This window comes from Panthera uncia (genome assembly GCF_023721935.1).
Source record: "Panthera uncia isolate 11264 chromosome C1 unlocalized genomic scaffold, Puncia_PCG_1.0 HiC_scaffold_4, whole genome shotgun sequence".
NCBI lineage: Eukaryota > Metazoa > Chordata > Mammalia > Carnivora > Felidae > Panthera > Panthera uncia.
Window position 1 is genome coordinate 61338513 of NW_026057585.1, and position 20422 is coordinate 61358934.

General features: G+C 55.1%; 1 protein-coding gene across 1 annotated transcript; it reads left to right on the forward strand.

The window, feature by feature from the left end:
* The first annotated feature begins 826 nt into the window (after positions 1-826).
* On the forward strand, positions 827-20422 carry TTC22 (tetratricopeptide repeat domain 22). The gene is made up of 7 exons (XM_049617102.1): positions 827-1911; positions 14980-15035; positions 15236-15351; positions 15695-15813; positions 16773-16934; positions 18541-18693; positions 19470-20422. The coding sequence occupies exons 1-7, from the start codon at positions 1345-1347 to the stop codon at positions 20004-20006; spliced, it is 1710 nt and encodes a 569-aa protein (XP_049473059.1). The 5' UTR covers positions 827-1344; the 3' UTR covers positions 20007-20422.

Genomic DNA, 20422 nt, shown 5'->3' on the forward strand with positions numbered 1-20422 from the left:
TGGGGGAGAGCCAAGCACTCTGGGAATCCATCCCTGATGCCTCCAAGAAGGCCGGAGCCCAAGGGTCATCTCATGGGCACCAGCGATTTAGAGCAATTCTTGTTGACGAAAACTCATTAAGTTTCGTATTTTAAAATTACAGGTGAGAAGTAGCACCGGGATGATGTTTTGAATTTACCTTTTTATTGCTCAAGGCATGCTTTTCCCCAGGGGGTTGAGTTCCTCTTTTGAAAACGCTGGTCTCTTTTTCAAGAGGCTGGAGGCACAGGGTGTCAGGAGCCCTGCCCAGGTGGAAGGAGGGGCAGGAGGGTCTCAGAAGCTCAGATCGGCTACAAAGCCCAAGCATTGGAGGACCAGCCGCCTTGCAGCAGGGAGTACAGCCCCGCCTTCTAGACGGTAGGGAACCAGTGCCCGTCCTGGGAAAAGACCAGCAAGAGCAAGAAAACTGGGCCACAGGGGGCATATGGGATAGAATGGGAACCAAGGGGGTGGAGTGGGAGCTGCTGGCAGCTGTCCAGAGTGGCATTCCCAGGTTTACCCTTGATATCTGCCCTACCTCTAGGGGAGAGAATGTCACCCTCATGTCACAGATAAGGAAAGTGTGAGATGTGCAATTATGAAGTGACTCATACTTATGAAGGTCACAGATTATTAGGGATGGCAAAGGCAGGGCAGAGGAGGCAGGGAAATCCTAAGTGGGGAAGCCATTATTTATTAACGGCCTAAGGAAGAGTCGAGAGAAGTGGCCGGCTCCCCTCTGAGGAAGGAGAACACAGGCACTTGGGAGAGGGTGGGGACAGCAGGAGTGAGGGCGGCTTCCACAGGCCGCTGGAAGGGCCAGTCCTGGCCCTCCTAGTCAGCGAGCTCAGGCAGAGAGAGTGCCGCAGTGCCCGCGGAGAAAGGGCCTGGCTGGGGTTCAGCCAGCTGGGTTCCCAGGATGCTTGGGCCCAGCTCGGTTCTGTGACCCGGGCAAGTCCTTTCCTCCCCAGCCCGTTTCCTGCCTGCTGAGCGGAGAGAGTAAAACCAGGCCTTTTGCCACGCACCGGGGTTCGCGCGCCCCGCATTTGGCAATGCACCTGTTTTTCTGGCATACCTGGTTGTGCAATGCGCGCGTCCAAGGGCCGCTGAGCAGCGAAAGCCGACACACCCACAGGGCGCTCCCGGAGCCGAAGCTCAGACCCTCCCACCAGCGGGAGGCGGCCGGGGAGCCGGAGGCGGCAGTACCCTGTGCCTTCCCGCGCGGCCCCTCGCCTCCCGCGCCGGGCTCGCCCCAGCCACGGCACCCACCCCCCTCACCGCAGCCTCCGGGGGCAGGGGCAAGGCCCGGGGAGCAGGGGGGCTGCCATGGCGGAGCCGGAGGCCGCGGCCGAGAACCTGGACGCCCTCGTCGACGACCTGGACTACCTGCCGGGCCACTTCCACCTGGAGATGCAGCTGAACTTTGAGCCGCGCTCGCCGGCCTCGCTCCGCGCCCGGGACCTGAAGCTGCAGCGGGACGGCCTCCGGCAGGAGCTCGAGCTGGCGGCCGCCCCGCAGCGCCCCGCCGTGCGCCACCTCCTAGGCGCCTTCGCCTTCTACCTGGAGGAGCTGGACGAGGCCCGCGAGCGCTTCCTCGAGGTGGCCCGCGAGGACCCGGGCAACCTCAACGCCTGGGCCAACCTGGTGCACGTGTACGGGCGGCTGGGCCAGGAGGAAGACGAGGAGGCGTGCGCCGGGCGGCTGGCCGGCCTCATGGGCCTGGCGGCCGAGGGCCAGGCGGCCGGGGACCCTCGGCTCCGCGCCGCGCGCTGCCTGGCCGAGCAGGGCTACGCGCACGGCTTCGACGTGGGCTGCGCCAGCCCGGAGGAGCGAGCGCGGGTACTGGCCGCCGGCATCGCGCTCTACGACAAGGCGCTGGGCTACGGGCAGCAGGTGGGTGAACCCTCCCCAGGCCCAGAGGGCTGGGGTCGTGGCCCCCAACGTCTACAGGGACGCCCCCGCACCCCAGACCCTCCCCCAAACCCTGGCCATTTGGCTTCCGGAATAAGCTTTCGGTGCACCCCTCCTCTCCAGCATCCCTCAGGCCCTGGGGCCCAGACCAGGCTTGTTGTAGCTTTTCCCTGCCGGGCTAGGGCGTGGACCCGCTTCCTAGCGGGAAGGCCTGCCTAGGTTTCTCTTTTGGCAACTCTGCAAAATCAGCCTGGCCGACCCACCCTTCTCGTCTTGCTCCTCCCAGCAAGTGTAATGATGTAAGGGCATTATCCTCCTGTTACAGAAAAAGAAACCAGAGTTCAGAGAGGTACCATGACTTTTCCTCAAAGGCAAGGTTTGGCTGATAAGGAGGATGTTGTATAATGGCTTAGATTTGTGACATATAAATAACAGTAAGCCTTCACACACCCAGGGCTCTTCCATTTCCCTCCCTGCAAAATGCGGATAATAACGGTACTTCCGTCCTAAGCTCCCTCAGTTGTGAGATGAGGGCGCTCCCATTTCATTGATGTCGCCATGAAGACCTCATATCTGGAAAGCACTTAGAATAGAGCCGGCACAGAGATGCAAGGTTGCAGATGACCTCTGCCTTTCCTGGGCTGAGAGAGCCTCCTCAGAACCTCCCAGAAAAGCCTCTTCTGCCCCAGGTTGGGGGTAGCTGTGGTCATCGCAGGAGGTCCACAGGGACCCAAGTTTTCTGTTTTAAAGCCTGAGCCCCAGACCCTGAATGCCAGCTGCCCACAGTGGGAGGCATGGCTAGTGTAGCGTGTATTCAGTGTGGTCCCAGCAGCAGGGCAGGGCCCAAAGGGCCCTGAGCTAGGAGCCAGGGGGCCCTCCTGGGCCTTCCCTTCTGGGCTGTGGTTTCCCCCTCTGTGAAGTAGGGGCAGAAAGGGGGGGATTGGATGGTCTATAACGTCCCTTCCTGAGAGCAGGGGGAAGGCTTCCTGGAGGAGGTGGGCGTGAAGGCAGAGGTTTGGGTTCAAGCATCCCACTCTCTTTGTATTTTGCTGTGTGGCTCTGGACAAGTCACTTTTCCTCTCTGGCCTTCGTGTCTGCTTCGAGAACATTAACAATAGTGATCTCTGCCTCAGGTTTCCTGTGATTGTGCAATCAAAGCATGGGGTACAAGTGCCCATAAACTGGTAAATTCTGGGCCTGTCTGAGAGGCAGATGCTCAACACCTTAACATGTATTGAACACCTACTATGTGCCAGGCCCTGTCTTTAAGAAGTTTGTGGACACAGGGAGAAGCAAACATGTGTTCCTGTATTTAGCCTTGCCTGAGCTCCTCCCCTGGAAGCGGGAGCCAGAACATGCCAGAGATGTGCCTACTACTGGCCGAGGCCACAGCCATTCATTTAGTGGCCTGTGTCATGTGACAGCCATGTCTGAGCGCTTTACTTCCTGAACCAAAAACAGGACCCCAGAGGCTGGCAATGGAAGCGTCCTTAAGGGACCTCAGCACTAGGTATCAGAGTCCGCAGCCCGGGTCCTGGGGATAGAGTGGCAGTGACTGACTTTCAGAGAAGGAACACTTCCTTTCAGCACAAGTGAGTGGCAGAAGGTTCTGGAAGAGGCAGGAGTGTCCTGGCAGGACTGAGGCGAGGGCACTCCCAGCAGAGGCGTGGTGCGTGCAAAGGTCCTGCATGATGGGGCCTGCAGAGGCTGAGGGCTTTGGTGACAGCTGAGTGGCTTAGAAAGAGGGCGGCCAGAAGAAGCCTCACACAGAAGAGCACACGGTGGCCCAAGAACTACCAACATGGCATCTGAAACTTGGTTCCTGCCCCCCTCTTTTGCTGCATTTCCTCTTACTTCCCTGGAACCTCACTTCCTGGCAACTCGAAACTACTTTTACTCCTCCAAACATGCCGCGCTGTTTCATACCTCCCTGGGCAGCTACTATTCCTTCTGCACAGAAAGTAGACTCCATCCATCAAAACCCAACTCAGATGTCACCTGCACCTTGAAGCCTTCCTTCACGTCACATGCAACTTCACACAATAATATTTACGAATGTCTTCTGTGAGTGCCTTCCAGACCTGATCTCAGTCCTCTCAAGAACCCTCTGATCCCATTTTACAGATGTGGGAGCTGAGGTGCACACACTGAGGCTAAGTAACTTGCCCAAGGTCACAGACCTAGTAAGTGGCAGTCAAATCCACCCCACTCTGTCTGACTTCAAAGCCTTTGCTCTTTCTGAGGAGGTCAGAGACGTAAGGGTGCAGTGAGTGCGGGGGGCTGATGTGGGGTGAGGGACACTCCTCATGGGCCACCTCCCAGATGGGAGGAAGTGTCAGGAGAGAGGAGGTGGGTTGCCATGTATGGGGGGGAGGGGTGGGAAGGATGGGGGCAAAGATGAAGTCAGAGTTGGGGCCCGGGAAGGAGGAGGTGGGACAGCAGGGCAGCAGGTGTGGGACCCCCCACTGAGAGGGTCGCGGCTCACAGGAGGTGGTCCGACCCAGGCTGTGCTCTGGCTGCAAGAGCTTTTCCATCCTAATGGGGCTGGGACTGTCCCCAGCAGGGAGGAGCCTCTGGGGTTCAAAGGATAAAGAGTGGCTGAAGAAGCAATACTCCTGCGCTCCCTAAAATTGCAAGAGAAAACATTATAAAGTTAATCATTGGACCCGTGATCCAAAAAGGAGCAAAGTGTACGTGAGTGGGTATTTGTCACTTCCTTTCTCAGCTCTTCATTCCCTCCTGTTTTTCTTTAAGTTACGAAAATGTGAGGAGGCAGAACGCTCTTACCTGTCATTTCTACCCTCCAGCCGACACCCCCTTCTTACACACACGCACACACACAGGTACACGGTCGCAGATGGATTCTTGGTGACAAATTTAAAAATGGAGGGGTGTTAAGAGCTTCAGAGGTAGACAGATTGGGTTAAAATTCTGTCTCCATCACACGTGGTACAGGTAAATCACTTTACTTCTCCGAGCCTCAGTGTCCTCATCTGCAAAATGGAATTCTAATGCCTATCTCCCTGGCTTGCCATGAGGATCGAGTGAGAGAACCCAAAAGGCTGCAGGCAGGGTGCACGTCGCATCAGGGCCCAGCCCTTTTCCCTGCCCACCCTCCACCCCTGCACAGCACTTGCCTTTGCTCTTAGAGCCATTCCCAGCCTCTGGCTTCTCTCCAAGTGATTTATGCCCTGCAACCTGGACAGTGAGCCCGTGTGCCAGGCCTCTCTAACCCCCACCACTCAGTGTCCAGCATAGAGCGGGACATCCAAGAGGTGTTTGTAACTGTTGTGACATTTCATTTAATTGGATAACTGGATTTTAAACCTAAAGACCCCTTATAATTTTAAATTTTATTTTATTTTATTTTTTTAATTTACATCCAAATTAGTCAGCATATAGGGCAACAATGAGTTCAGGAGTAGATTCCTTAATGCCCCTTACCCATTTAGCCCATCCCCCCTCCTACAACCCCCCCCAGTAACCCTCTGTTTGTTCTCCATATTTAAGAGTCTTTTCTGTTTTGTCCCCCTCCCTGTTTTTATATTATTTTTGTTTCCCTTCCCTTATCTTCATCTGTTTTGTCTCTTAAAGTCCTCATATGAGTGAAGTCGTATGATTTTTGTCTTTCTCTGACTAATTTCACTTAGCATAATATCCTCCAGTTCCATCCACGTAGTTGCAAGTGGCAAGATTTCATTCTTTTTGATTGCCGAGTAATACTCCATTGTATATATATATAGACCACATCTTCTTTATCCATTCATCCATTGATGGACATTGGGGCTCTTTCCATACTTTGGCTATTGTTGAAAGTGCTGCTGTAAACATTGGGGTACAAGTGCCCCTATGCATCAGCACTCCTGTATCCCTTGGGTAAATTCCTAGCAGTGCTATTGCTGGTCATAGGGTAGATCTATTTTTAATTTTTTGAGGAATCTCCACAGTGTTTTCCGGAGTGGCTGCACCAGTTTGCACTCCCATCGACAGTGCCTAAGTGTTCCTCTCTCTCTGCATCCTCCCCAACATCTGTTGTTGCCTGAGTTGTTCATGTTAGCCATTCTGACAGGTGTGAGGTGGTATCTCATTGTGGTTGTGATTTGTATTTGCCTGATGATGAGTGATGTCGAGCATTTTTTCATGTGTCTGTTGGCCATCTGGATAAGACCCCTAATTTTTTTTTTAATTTTTTTTAACATTTATTTATTTTTGAGACAGAGAGAGACAGAGCATGAACGGGGGAGGGGCAGAGAGAGAGGGAGACACAGAATTGGAAGCAGGCTCCAGGCTCCGAGCCATCAGCCCAGAGCCCAACGCGGGGCTCGAACTCACGGACCGTGAGATCGTGACCTGAGCTGAAGTCAGATGCTTAACCGACTGAGCCACCCAGGTGCCCCAAAACCCCTACTTTTTTAAAAGAAGGTAACTTAAACCTTTCTCTAAGAAATATCCCTGTCCCAAGCTAGCTGAGTTATTTGATTTTCTTCCCCTCTACCCAAATATGGTGGCTTAACACACACCTGCCCAACCCCCACACATGCAGGTCCTTTATGCCTGCTCATGGCCCCGGGGTGATGATGAGGGCCTCACCACCGTGGGTGCCAGGCCCGCAGCAAAGAATTTTACACTCATTAGTGCCTTTGATTGATTTTTTTATTCTTATTTCTTTGCAGAAACAGAGCTCGTGCAAACGAGGGAGAGGGGCAGAGGGAAAGAATCTTTTTTTTAACGTTTATTTAGTTATTTTGAGAGACAGAGAGAGAAAGAGGGTGTGTGATCACAAGCAGGGGAGGGGCCCCGACATAGGGCTCCATCCCAAACCCTGGGATCATGACCTGAGCCAAAATCGAGAGTCAGGCGCTCAACCACCTGAGCCCCCCTGACTGCACCCCCATGGGCACCCCTATGACTGCATTTGATTTTTATTCAAACTTTCGACACACTGCCAGTTGAGTGTTGTGACTTCCCATCACACCAAGGACACAAGAAGGTCAGGGAGGGAAGTGGCTCGCCCGAGGTGACCTAGTGCACTGCGGCTGTCCAGACTGCACCTGCCGGCTCGGGCGGGCAGAGAGGGAGGCAGAGCTTAGAGGCCTGGCCCACAGCCTCACAAACAAAGGTGTGGTCATTCCAATCAGTCACCACACCCAGAGGGGTGGGGACCTGGTAGGAAGGGCCAAGAGGGCACAGTTGGTCAGTAGCTCCAGGGTCCCCTGCACGCTCGCACATGCACACACACACACACACACACACACACCCCTACCTCTGCAGCCACCACCAGGAAGGCCGGCTGCAGACCTAGGAGTCACGAACTTCCCCCCTGACAGTGCTTTGGCCTCCCACGTGGTCCCCCTCCCCCTCAGCCTTCCTTCCTCACTCTCCCCTTCTCTTCCAGCATCAGAGCTGCTGAGACCCCGGGGCCTTGGGGGGGGGGGGGGTGCCCTGGTGTGACTATGGTCAGCGTGTCAGCGCGAGAGTCCACAGGCTTCAGGGAGTCCCTGCCCTGCCGGCCATGTCCTGGGTGACCTGGGCCAGCTGCTTAACTGCGCTGAGTGTCCGAGATGCCTGCCTGACGGTGTTGTGGGAAGTGTAACTGTGCTCACAGAGGAAGGCCTAGCCCCAGCGACATCAGTGGCCACAGGCTTCCCATCCTCATCCCCTGATGGGGCTGCTAGGACCCAGGACACAAAGGAGCCCCCAGGTCTCTCCTCAGCAAGCACCCCCACTCCTCTGTGCCCTTCCTGCGGTCTCCCTCGCCCCAGCCCCAGCCGGTCTTAGGAAAAGAACAATAGCACTGGGGAAGACCCCACTCTAAGTCAGGGGCCAGGATGGGACTCCTGCCGCAGCCCTGCCCCGACCCGCCGTGGGCTAGTGACAAGTCACCTCCCCAACCCGGGCCTCTTTCTTCCCCCATCCAGTGAGAAGACTGGACTAAGGTGGTGGCCGGAGTGATTCAGGGACAGGAAGGACTTGGAGAAGTGGAGAAGTGGGGGAAGGAACAAACTTCCTGGCAGAAGAAAATGCATAAGCACATGTGGGAAACCACAGCTTGTGGAAGGTGGGGGACAGTATCTTGAGGACTTAAGCGTTGACGATCATGGCAGGGTCTCCCCTTCCGTGGCGCTTGCAAAGTACACACGTGTGCGCACACACACACACACACACACACCTCCACAAATATGAGTGGTTTGATTGGGCTCAGCTAGAAAGAGAGATCGATAACACTGGACAGTGAGCTAGGTGCTGTGCGTTCATTTACTTTTCACAGATGAAAGGCCTAGCCCCAGCGACATCAGTGCCCACCGGCTTCCCATCCTCATCCCCTGACGGGGCTGCTAGGACCCAGGACACAAGGGAGCCCCCAGGTCTCCCCTCAGCAAGCACCCCCACTCCTCTGTGCCCTTCCTGAGGTCTCCCTCGCCCCAGCCCCAGCCGGTCTTAGGAAAAGAACAATAGCACTGGGGAGGACCCCACTCTAAGTCAGGGGTCCTCGCAGAGATGCTGGGAAGCCAGACCTGGTATCTGTCCATTCTACAGATGAGCAAACTGAGGCTAGAGAGATGTAGTGACTTGCCCAAGGGCGCACAGCCATGAGTGACTGGCAGGAACTGAACTCCGGTCTCTTGGACTTAAAGCCCAGGCTGAGGCACAGCTTTCTTGGGCTCTAGCTCCAACCTTCTGCTGGTCTTGGAGCCATTCAAATTTGCCTATCTAGTGCCTTCTGAGTTTGCTGCTGGCTTATTTCCCTTCATACCTAGCAAGTTTGGGAAACTGGCTTCCCCCTCATTGATACAGGATCCCAGAGTCAAGCCTGCCATTAGCATCGTCTGGCCCAGCTACCTCTTCTACAGGGGAAAACAATGCTAAGGCGCACACAGCACAGACCCATGGGAGTTGCTGACAGAGAACATTCGGGCATCACTGTTATTACCGCAGAAGGCAGGAGACTTCCTCAGACCCACCCAGTCTCTCCTGGTGCTAGAGCTGGGTTTGGACTCAGGACTAGACAGGGTCCCTTTTCTGTAAACAGTGGGACAGAGAAGTGCTCAACACGGCCCCGCAAGTCTAGGGAATCAGTGGAGGCCAGGATGGCCCATCTAGGTGCCGTGCCAGACCTAGGGGTGATAGTGGGAAGCTGAGGGCAATCTGCTCAAATCTTAAAATCCATGAAGACCGTCCAGGGAAGCCAGACCAGGGAGGCATAGGTGACTTATTCTCATGGCATAGCACCCCTCCTTCAAATCCCCTCCACCCGTCACACGGACCCCACCCAACAGGCCTGTGACACGGTCAGGCCAAGTGGGATCATCCAGATGCAGAAGCTGAAGCCTGGGCTGGGCCGGGGGCCTTTCCAGGATCCCTGGGGGAGGCAGAGGCAGGAATGGGACTCCAATCCCAACCCTCTGTGTATTCTCCACACCCCCCGCAGCAGGAGCTAGGTGAGGGGAAGAAGGACCCCTGCCCTTGCCTTTCTGGAGTGTGTCCCACAGGTGGGCTGGGGTGGAGGCAGGGTTCTGGGCACAGAGCAGGGAGCCTGCTCTGTGTTCTCACAGAGGACGTTCCAGTTGTGCAAGAACACATTCCTGAAGCCTGCCACCTTGTGACTTTTATTTCTGCAGCATCAGCCTTCACAGGGTTGGCGTGATGAGGTGGAAAGAACAGGGGCGTTGGAGGGAAGCAGATCTGAACTTGAATCCTGGCACTTCCACCCCAGGCTGTGGGGCTGGGCAGTGGCTTTTTTATTAGCCTCTGTCTCCTCATTCAGAAGGGGAGGAGGATGCCTTCCACCTTCGCAGGCTGCCGTGAGGATCCAGCCCTCAGAGGCCCTGAATTGCCCAGTGGAGACTTGATGCTCAGAAATGCTCCTTCTTTTTGGTCCTTCACACTCCCCCTCTCCCGAAGGAGAACTAGTCAGAAAGGAATCCGAAATGTAGAGTACAATGTCATAAAGGGGCCAAGTTCAGATGGCAAGGCAATTATTTTCCCGAAGAACCAACAAGGTCTCTGAGAGCCTATTCAGACGCATATAGATTGGTAGGTCCTTCGTATATTAAAAGATCTTCTACTGAAATCCTTTAAAACAGCCAAGCCCCCCCACCCCAACATTTCCTTCTCCGGGGGCCACCTTTTGAAGTAAATGGCATGGCCAAGCTCCATCCTTGTACCCACCAAGCTAACACAAACCAGCTCTGTAATGGCTTGTCCTGATGCTAAGTGCCTTGTGCTGACACTATTCTTTGTCAGTTCTGCCAGATCACCTAACTTTGTCGCTCACCCATGCGGCTGCAGGACCTTGGATCTTCAGGCTTCCCTGAGGATCACAATTCTTACCCTCCGGCCCATTTAAAAAAGAGATCCACCAACCACTGGGCTCCCCGCGGTGCAGTATGGGAGGACCTAGTACATCAGGGGGCCTACTGAAACCCAGGTTGTCCCCCCCACACGCCCCCCTCCTGCAGAGTTCCTGATTCAGCGAGTCGAGAACTCTCATTTCTATCAGATTGCCAGGTGCCGCTGCTGCTGTTGGTCGGGGACCACATTTTGAGAACCACTCGTCTGGAGTCATTAGATGCAAAGGTGGTGGGGTTGGGCTGCTGGGTTCCCAGCTCTGCTGCCTTCTAGCTGTGCCACTCTGGGCCACAGTTGCCTCTTCCGTAACATTGGGCCAATCGTCGTCACCACCTCATAGGTCACCCTGGGGGTGGAATGGGTTAACACGCAAACTATGTGCCTGGCGCATAGCAAGTGCTCCAAAAAATTTGCTGTTATCAGTATAGCAACAAAAGCACCATTTCCAGGTTTCAGTCTGGGCTTTTACACAGCCGGCGTGTGACCTTGAGGACATGGGCCCATCTCAGTTTTCCCGTCTGTGCTAAGAGAGTAATGGTGACACATTTTACATTCCACACGGAAGGGTCTGAGGATCGAATGGAATCTGTGTGAGTCTACTCTGTAAGCGGTAAGCACCGCGCAAACCCTTGCAGCTAGATGTTGTGGGAAGAACATGAACTTGAAGTCAGAGGAGCCAGGTCAAGTAGGCAAGCCTCTGCCTCTTCGAGCCTCTGTTTCTGCCTCTCTAAAATGAGGGAAATAACAGTGCGAGCCTCTAGGGAGTAGGGAAATGTCCTGCGGACCCCTTGCCTGAGAGCTGTGCCTCACTCGGTCCCAGGATCTAAGGATTTCACTTTAGGGTTGGCGCTGGTGCCTGGGCATTGCCCGGTTCCCTCCCACAGATCTGCCACGAGGGGCAGCCTAATGTGAGACCCCTCCAGCGTGAAGCCTGGGCTGGCCCCCTCTACAGACCTGGAACCCCCAGCTCCCAGGTCTGTGACGAGGACTAAACAAGAGAAAGGGTGTTGTGCTGCCCAGAGCCCACGCTGGGCAGACCCCCCAGTGAACACTCCTCCTCTGGCAGAAGCCCTTTCAGGGACTCCCGGGCTGCCTCCAAACACCTTGCCCCTGGGAGCTATAACTCTGGAAATGAATGCCTTGCAGCCCTGAGAGGTTTCACAGCAATTTTATTCTCCAGGAGAGAGGTGGAGCAGCCCCTCCCTTCTCCAGGAGGGGAGGGGGGCAGCCAGAGGCCTGTTTAATTTAATTTAACACACTGTGGCTTGCCAGGTTGCCCCTGGCAACAGCCTCAGCTGCTGCTTCAGTTACAACCAGAAGGATTTTTAAAGAGACAGCCCATTTTCAGGCCAGGATTGCATAGCAGAGTGAACAGAGTCCACCAGCTTCATCACAGGGATAGAAGATGAAAGCTTGGACAGATGAGGCCTCAGACTAGATCTGTTTATGTCAATAACCCCATTCCAAATCTGCAACCCCATAAGCTCTCCTGAAAGTGTCACTCTTTGACGGAATCTGAGGAGGGACTATGTTTGGGATTTGTGGTAGAGATGTCGCTCAGCTAGTTACTTTTCTGAAAATCTGTTTTAACCTTCAAGTTGAAGGGAATGAGGAGTTAGCCCTGCAATTCAGGCATACCGCCGCCAGGTGGTGGTATTGCCTGCGTAGTGCAAACCATAACCAGGCTCTTGAATTACTCCAGGATATCAAGAGTGGTGGTGAAACCAATGGGTTTTAAGTCCGGATACTAACTCGTGTGTGACCGTGGTTACGTTGCTTCACTTCCGTGGTCTCAGTATCCTCAGAGAGAGGAGAGTAATCAAGGTAACAGTGCTGTGGACAATGCTTCAGGCTAGGATTGTGAAGGCATGAATTTAAGTGCCGCTCTGTCAGGTACTAACTGTGGTTTGGGCACATAACTTACTTTCTTGCGGCTTGAGTGCCAAACAAGAGGAACCAGGGAGAGCCCTGAGGATACCACATTACTCTCCGACACTGGGGAGAAAGGTGCTTGGGACCCCACGGGGGATCTGAGGCCCTAGTTGCACTGTGATGGGGTGGGGCAGGGTGGTAGACAGCAGGGTGGGCCAGGACACCTCTGGACTCCAGGGCCCGAGACCTCGTTGCCACACAGGGAACTGAAATAGGTCCCATGGACAGAGCAGCCTCCTAGATACCCCTAGCCCAGCTCAGCTCTAACCCATGCCAGAAGAAAAGGGATCAAATGTTTATGGAGCATGGACTCTGAGCTGGCCACTGCCCTCACAATGCCTGTGAGGCCTATGTTATTATCCTCTTCTGCACATAAGGACACAATGTCTGAGAGGCAACTCATCCGTCCAGGGTCACCCACCTCATATGGGCAGGCCCGTCGGCCACCCGAGCCTCTGCTCTCGCTTGGGGCCATACCTGCTTGTCAGAAGCCTGAACAAGGGGCAGATCCTGTGTCTCCCCACCGTGACTCAGTTTGGCCAACCTCCAAGTGGGCATGGGGCCAGAGGTCATGAGATCATACTTTAGATAGCCAGGACGCCTGAGGCACTTATGCCTTCGGTCCTAAGCCAAAGGCTTAAAGCCCATCCTGGCCTTCCGCTGTGGCAAATGTTTCCCCACTGAGCCCTCAAGGATGCCCTTTAACCCTTGGCAACTGCGCTCTCCCCTCTGGACAGCCCTATTCTCAGCTAAAGCCCCATATACATATTCGCACCTAAGTGCCAGGATCACCCTCCCAGGTGATGTGAATGTAAAAACGCACTGGATCCTGGCACTCCCCTTTCTGTGGCTCCCCACTGCCCTGCACACGAACTCCAGGTCCTGAGCCAGGCAATCAGGGGCCCCTCCTGCTGGCTCATCCCCCCACCCCTTACAACACACCACGGCCCCTCACCTCTGAGGGGACACGATGTCCCCTCCATCTGATGCCTTCTCTCCTGGTGTCCATTTGGGTGGTTCCTACTTGTCCTGGAGACAAGCAAGCCCTCCTCTCGCTCTGTGGGCACTCCTGTATCGTGTAGGATACTTCTGCTCGTAACCCCTGGCGTTCCTTCCACTCTGACTGTGAGACCATCTGGCTTTCACACCACACTGGGAGCTTCTAAAGGTGGGACCTGCCTTTCCTCTCTTGTCCGCGTCACCCAGCCTGGGCCGAACAGAGAAGATACTTGGTGAATCATGGCTAAGAAGTGTGATTAGCGGGGCCTCCTCTAGGTGATCTGGCTTGGGCTCTGGGTGAAGACCCCTGCCTCAGTGGGCCGTCACATCACTCCACTCAGTGGGATCTGACTCCCAGGGCCCCTCTTTCTCTCTTCTCCCTCTAAGCTCATCCACAGCCTCCCCAGAGGCTCCCCATTCCAGCCTCTGAGACACCACTGCTATTCAAGACTCACCTTACAGTCCATCCTCTGCAAGATCTTCTCAGAGTCTTTCAGCTGGGGGCAGCTTCCTCATCCTGGTGCGCTTGTCCACATCATTTTCATGGCCTTGTTCAAACTCTGCCTCATACTAGTGTCACTGGCAACCTGGTGTGTAAGGGGAGCCTGGGCTTTGGAGCCTAACAAAGGGAGTACAAGTTCCAGCTCTGACACTCACATGCTGTGTGACCTCAGGCAAGTCACTTTACCTCTCTGAGCCTCAGTATGGTCCTCTGTAAGAGGCGGATGATACGTACCTGATAAGTTATGGTGAGGTTGAGAGGTTGGGTGTCAGAATCGCGGCACATGGCAGGCGCTCAGTCAAGCCCTGTTGTTGTTGATGCCTGGGTCTGTTTTCCGAGCTAGATCGGGAGCCGGTTTGGGCCAGGGTGTAGGTCCGGTTCAGGGCCACATCCCTATAGTACTCAACACAGGGGCTCACAACACAGATGCCCAGAAATGCTGGCTGGACCGAATGCATTCACTGCTGCTAGGAGTCGGGGTGGAGAGAGGATGGGGATCCTGAGCTGAGGAGGCCATGGTAGGTGGGGGGTGGTGAGCGCAGAATCCAGCCCGGAGACCCACACCAGGAGACGAAAGTGGAGGGAGGGACCAGAGCCCGAAGCGGAGCTGCTGATATGCACTAGGGGTTTTATTGGTTTTCATTAAAATTCCTTCCCGAGGCAGCAGCAGCTACTCCCATAAATAACAGCATAAATATTTTATCCGGTGCCCAAGTCGGTCTAAATGCATGGCAAGGTTGGCAAGAATAACAATGGGAAAACAGTTCGGCGGGGGGGGGGGGGGGGTCCTGGGCTTCAGCTGAACTCTAAAAACAAGCCCAAAGGGGCTTTCTCAGGAAGGGGGAAGCTGAGGGAAGGCGGCCAAGGGGAGAAGCGAGTGGACGTTGCGGGGGTGGGGGGGAGGACAAGAAGGTGACCAGTGGCATGTGGGCCCTGGAATGGGGGACTCCAGAGCACAGGGAGGGGAGTCAGGGGGAGGGAAGCTGAGCTTGAAAAGCAAGATGGAGGGGAAGAAACGTATTCCACTCCTGCTCCGCGATGCACAGCGTACTCAGGACATTCACACAGGTTATCTTGTCAAACCCTCCATAGTCAGAGAAGGAAAGTGATTCACCCAAGGTCACTCGGCCACCAGTGGCAGATCCAGGACCATGATCAAAGGTGTCCTCTCCTGCTTTTCGGGGTTCGGGGTGAGTGTGGGAATCTATGAACAATAATGGCTCGAGTACCTCAATAACAGCACCACGGGCCATTCTCTGCTTTCCTAGATCCCAGCGGAGGAGAAAAGGGGCTGGTACTTCACCATGGCTACGCTCTTCATCAGGTCAGGCTGGGGAGCGGGGGACTGGATGGTGGGGGGCGGGGGGGCATGGCCTGGAACCCGGGGAAGAGGCGGCTGCGCCCATTTCCATGGCAAGGGCTCCCCAAGTTCCCCTCCCTGCCACTGGCCTGGGGAGTACTCGCAGCACCCCAGGGACAGCTGGGAGGGGGTGCCAGCCACCCACATCTCCTTCTTGGCCACAGGCTAGATGGCATCTTCCTGGAGCTGGGCAGTGAGGAGCAGAAGAGGCTGCCTGCCTTCAACCGCACGCTGGCCCTGCTCCGGCAAGTGCTCAAGTCCTCAGACCCCCACCACCAAGGTAGGGCCCACGGGGACAGGTGCGAGAGCAGCCTCTGCCTGGCTCTCCCTTTTCCAGTCACTAGCCCTGCCGGTCACCATCACTGTCCCCACCTCTGGCATCATCTCCCTCTGGGGATCCTGCTTCTCTCTCTCTCCCACCTCCGTCCCATATACTTGTCCATTCATCTCACAGAACTCAGGTACCTTGCACCTCGCTTGGTGATTTCAGGCCACAGACGCTCCCTTCATCTTCCTCGGGGCTGACACCTTACGTGGAGCCGGCCCCCTCCCTCGTCCTGGGCTTCCTCCCTGTCTCCACCCTGCTGCTTCCTAGACACCCCTCTCCCACACTTCACCCCCAGCTCTGGCCTGGTGCTACCTCGGGATGCTGCTGGAGAGGAAGGACACCTTCTCCACCACCCCCATGGGTGTCCACGACTGCGGGTACTCGGGAACCGACCCCCTGGACTGCTTTGGCAAGGTACGGCCCCTGGCCACACCCACCTGTCAAACCGGGATGGAGCCTGACCCCCCCAGCCTCCTCTTCCGGAATCCCACGTCCACCCCAAGCCCACTTCTCCAGCCTTGTCTTCTAAGCTATTCGCCATGTCTCAGATATCCCCTCAGACTTCTCCCGGTCAGGCTGTGGTTCTCACTGTCCCTCCCTGCACCCAGTGACATAGTGGAAAGAAGCTGGGCTTGGCTGGGGTCTTGTGCCAGCTCTGCCCCTGGGCCATGTGACCCTAAGGCAAGTCCCAAGACCCCAGGATAGTTTTCATTAACCTGTGCACTCAGCACAGAGCCCTGCACGGGGCACATCCCTAATGTTTGCTGGTGGGTGGATTAATGAGCAAGTCCTTGACAAGAGATGGTAGAACAGAACATAAAGGCTGGTTCATGAGGATTCTGAGAGCTTTTATCCGATTTAACAAACACACTGCCTCCACCCCTCCTGGAGAACCTACTCTGTGCCCGGGCACAGTGATGAAGTCCCTGCAGGTTCCACTGTATCAGAGACAGCGACCCACACAGGACAGGCAGCGGTCAGTAACAATATAGGGGGCAAGTGCTGTGGCCCAGAGAGAAACACTGCACTGTGTAAGTATGGGGGAGGTAGAGGCTGATTCTGGCACCTCCTTCCATCTGCCCTGGGAAATTGGGGAGCTTGCACTGGATGTGTCTGAGGAAGAGAGGTTTGCCTAGGGTATGGGGGGATTCACCAGATGGGACACATGAACGTGGTGGGGAGCATGAGAGTCTGACTCTTGGGAGTTGGGTGCCAGTGAGTCATCCCCTGAAGTGTTAGGTTCCATATGACCAAACCTACTGGCAGGTGGATTTAGGGAACAAGAACATTGAAGTGACATGGCTCTACCCAGAGATGGGGTTCCTGCAAATAACCAGACAAGTAGTTTGCTCTTACCCTTCTCCCCTCCCTAGGCCATTGAGATAGCCAAGGACCAACCCCCCATCCTGAATCGCCTGGCCAAAATCTTCCACTTCCTAGGGAAGCAGGATATGGCCATTGGAACCTGCAACATGGCTCTAGATGTCCTACGGGATCCGGAGCTCAACTGGCAGGCATACTGCACAAGGGCCAAGGTGAGTCAGCCTGCAAGCTTCGCCTCATCCTGCCATCAGGAATCAGAGAACAAGGGCCCGGGGTTAAGGCTGTGTTGCCGGAGCCCAAAGGTCACAGAGCCTTCATGGTAGAAAGGAGCTGAGGAGTCATCAAGACACAAGGTTTATATTCCGTAAGGTTGTTGCGTGAAAGAATGAAGGAGACTCCTACCCGCTGCAGGCATCTCTCCAAAATGACCTGGTCAATGATGTCCAGCCTCTTCTTGGTTAGCCCTCAATATAGTCTGACTGACCTGGGTTGAAATCTGGCCTGTCCACCTATCATTCTGGGACTGGGGGCCAGCCACTTCTCTAAAACTCCATTCCCCAAACTGTAAGGTATGGATAATGACCTCTGCCTGGAATGTTCTTCTCCCTGACTGGCTTCCTTCCTCACTTCCCGGAAGTCTTGACAAAAAGGAAGCTTCCAGCACCATCTTACTGAAATGCCAACCTCTTACCAACATTTTGTTTCCTCTTTTCTTAATTTACTTCTTCTTCCTAGGACTCATTACTCCCCAACATACTATTTATTTACTATGTATATTGTCTTTCTCTCCCTCACACTAAAATACATGCTCCGTGGGGACAGGGAAGTTTGTTGTGTTGCTCTCTACTGTATCCTGGGTGTGTAGAACAGGCTCTTGGTAGAACAGAACTTGGCACATAATAGGCTCTTGCTGAATATTTGTGAATGAATGAACGAATGAATGAGTGAGTGAATGGATGAATGAACTGAGCACCGACCATGCTAGATCTTGGCTAGAATATGTTCTCTCAACCGTCATGGGAACTCTCCAAGGAAGATACTAGTGTACTAATTTTTCGAATGTGGAAAATAAGGCTCACAGAGGTTGAACAACATCCTCCCCAGCTCACATACTAATAAGTGGGGGGCTGGAATTCAGCTAAGTCCAACTGGCTCCAAAGCCCGAGCTCCCTCCTCCCCCACCTCGCGATGCTTTCCTAGAACCAGAGCGTTAATACCTTCAACAACAATCACCCCTTTTCCCTACTTCCTCCTTCTCATGCCTCCCTTCAGAACCTCTAGATTTTTTTTTAATGTTCCAAGTGTGGGGGAAAGGAGGAAGTGGGGACGAAAGTAAGAGTCTGGAATTAATTGTAATTTGATGCTTGTAAGTTGGGGCTACCTGCCATTCCTTCCAAACTGCTTATGTGAACTCTCACAAGTTTGGTTCTGCATCTTATCTAAAATAGCCCCCTCCCCCAGTCACCTGTAGCCTATCACCCTGTTTATTTTTCCCCAGCCACTTGTCACCACTGCACCCCTAGTACCTAGCACTGGCCTGGCATATGGTGGGCACTCAATACGTATTTGTTGAACGAATGAGGGGCTGTTGGCTTCATCCAACCCCCCCTCGTTGTACAGACAGGGAAACTAAGGCCCAGAAAGGGTGTGATTAGCACAGCTGGCACAGAACTAGTACGTAGGACTCTGGGGTCCCAGTCTCAGGGACCTTCTACTGCACCACAGAACTTCCCTGAGTTGCTGCTGAGAAAAAGGGCAGAAGGGAGGGCAGAGGTCCTTGCTTAGAGCATTGTCCCTGAGCTGACTCTCTATGGACAGATCCACCTCAGAGCCTACCTGCACGACCTGGAGCGAGCCAAGATGGGGCTCGGGGGCATGCCTGACAGGAACCACCTGGCCTGTGCCAAGGCCGACCTGGAGGAAGTGGTCAAGGTGTGCCCGGGCCTCAAGACCTACCTGGACATTGGCCAGGTAAGGCAACCTCTTGGCTTGAGTAGCCAATGGCTTACTGCAAATCTATTTGCTCTCTGCCAAGTTAGGCCTGAGCACTGAGGACACAGGGAGAAATACAGCTATCCCCCAGCCTGATAACCTACCCACCTCCTACAGCCCTGGTGAGGATTGTGTGAGAAAATGCACATACGGCATTTAGAACAGGACCAACCTCTTTCTAAAGCACTCGGGCCATTACTCTATCCAGAGGTGCCTTCTGGGCACAACGGACGATTTCCGAGAGGTGACAGTATCATAATTTTACAGATGAGAAAACCGAGGCGCAGAGATTGCCTCGCTCAAGATTATATGACCAAAAGTTGTGGGCTGGAACCGGAATGAGTGCTTCCTCTCCTTTTCCCTGGGCGGGGCCGAAATTTGCCAAAGAATTGTCGGGGGTGGGAATGAATGCATGAATGGACTTTTTTATTTTTATTATTTTTTTTTTAATTTTTTTTTCAACGTTTTTTATTTATTTTTGGGACAGAGAGAGACAGAGCATGAACGGGGGAGGGGCAGAGAGAGAGGGAGACACAGAATCGGAAACAGGCTCCAGGCTCCGAGCCATCAGCCCAGAGCCTGATGCGGGGCTCGAACTCACGGACCGCGAGATCGTGACCTGGCTGAAGTCGGACGCTTAACCGACTGCGCCACCCAGGCGCCCCGATGAATGGACTTTTTTAAAAAGCAAGCCTGGGCCCGGAAGGGGCAGAGAGAAAGGCTCGCCCTGCCCCCGCCCTCCCACCTCCACCTAGGTCTACTACTACATGGGCGTGGACGCGGTGCAGGAGCTGCTGGCGGTGGACGAGGCGGCGCTGAACCAGGCGCTCGTCTTCCTGGCCAAGGCAGGCGAGTCGGAGCTGGGCGCCACGCTGCCCGAGCTGCAGCTGCTTAGGGGCAAGTGCCTGCGCATCAAGGGCGAGGATGCCAACGCGGCGGCCTGCTTCAAGCGCGCCGTGGAGCTGGACGACGCGGGCTCCAGCCACACCGAGGGCTTCGGCTGCCTGCTCGAGGCGCTGCTGGCGCAGTGGAGCCAGGAGCAGCTGAGCGACGCCGAGCTGGGCCGCGAGGTGGACGCGTGGCTGCGCCGCGCCCAGGGCAAGTACCCCGCGGCGCGCCTGCGCCAGGAGCTGCAGCGCGTGTGGCGCGGCCACACGGGCGAGGTGCTGGGGCTGGCCCGGGCCTTGGTGGCCCAGGGACGGCCGGCGCTGGTGCGACTGCTCTTCGAGACCATGGAGCAGGATGGCGAGGGCTCGGGCGTGCCGCGGGGCCGCCGCGCCTTCTCCCTCTAAGGGCCCTCGAGGCCCCGCCCCGCCGAGGCCCACCTTCAGCTGATTGGGCCGGGTCTGGGCGCTCAAAACGGGCCCGCCCTGCCATAGGCTGGCTGCTGAGCCGAGCCAATTAGATTCTCTTCCGGGTATTGGGAGGGACGTTGAGAAACCGGGGTGGTTTGGCATGCCCAGCGAGGCACAGAGGGCTGATTAAGGACCGCAGGGAGGTAGGTAAGGCCCCTGGGAAACTGCCTGATGAAGGGCCGAATTGTGCAAATATGCGGAAAAAGTAAGATGGATGCAAGATACCGAAGGTAATTGCCCCCATTTGGGCGGCTCTTTAGTCCCCGTGCGCAATCCTTGAGGCCGGAGTTCCTGTCTTTGAGTTGCCGTGAGCCACACTCTATCCTTGTAATAAAGCCCCCTGTACATACATT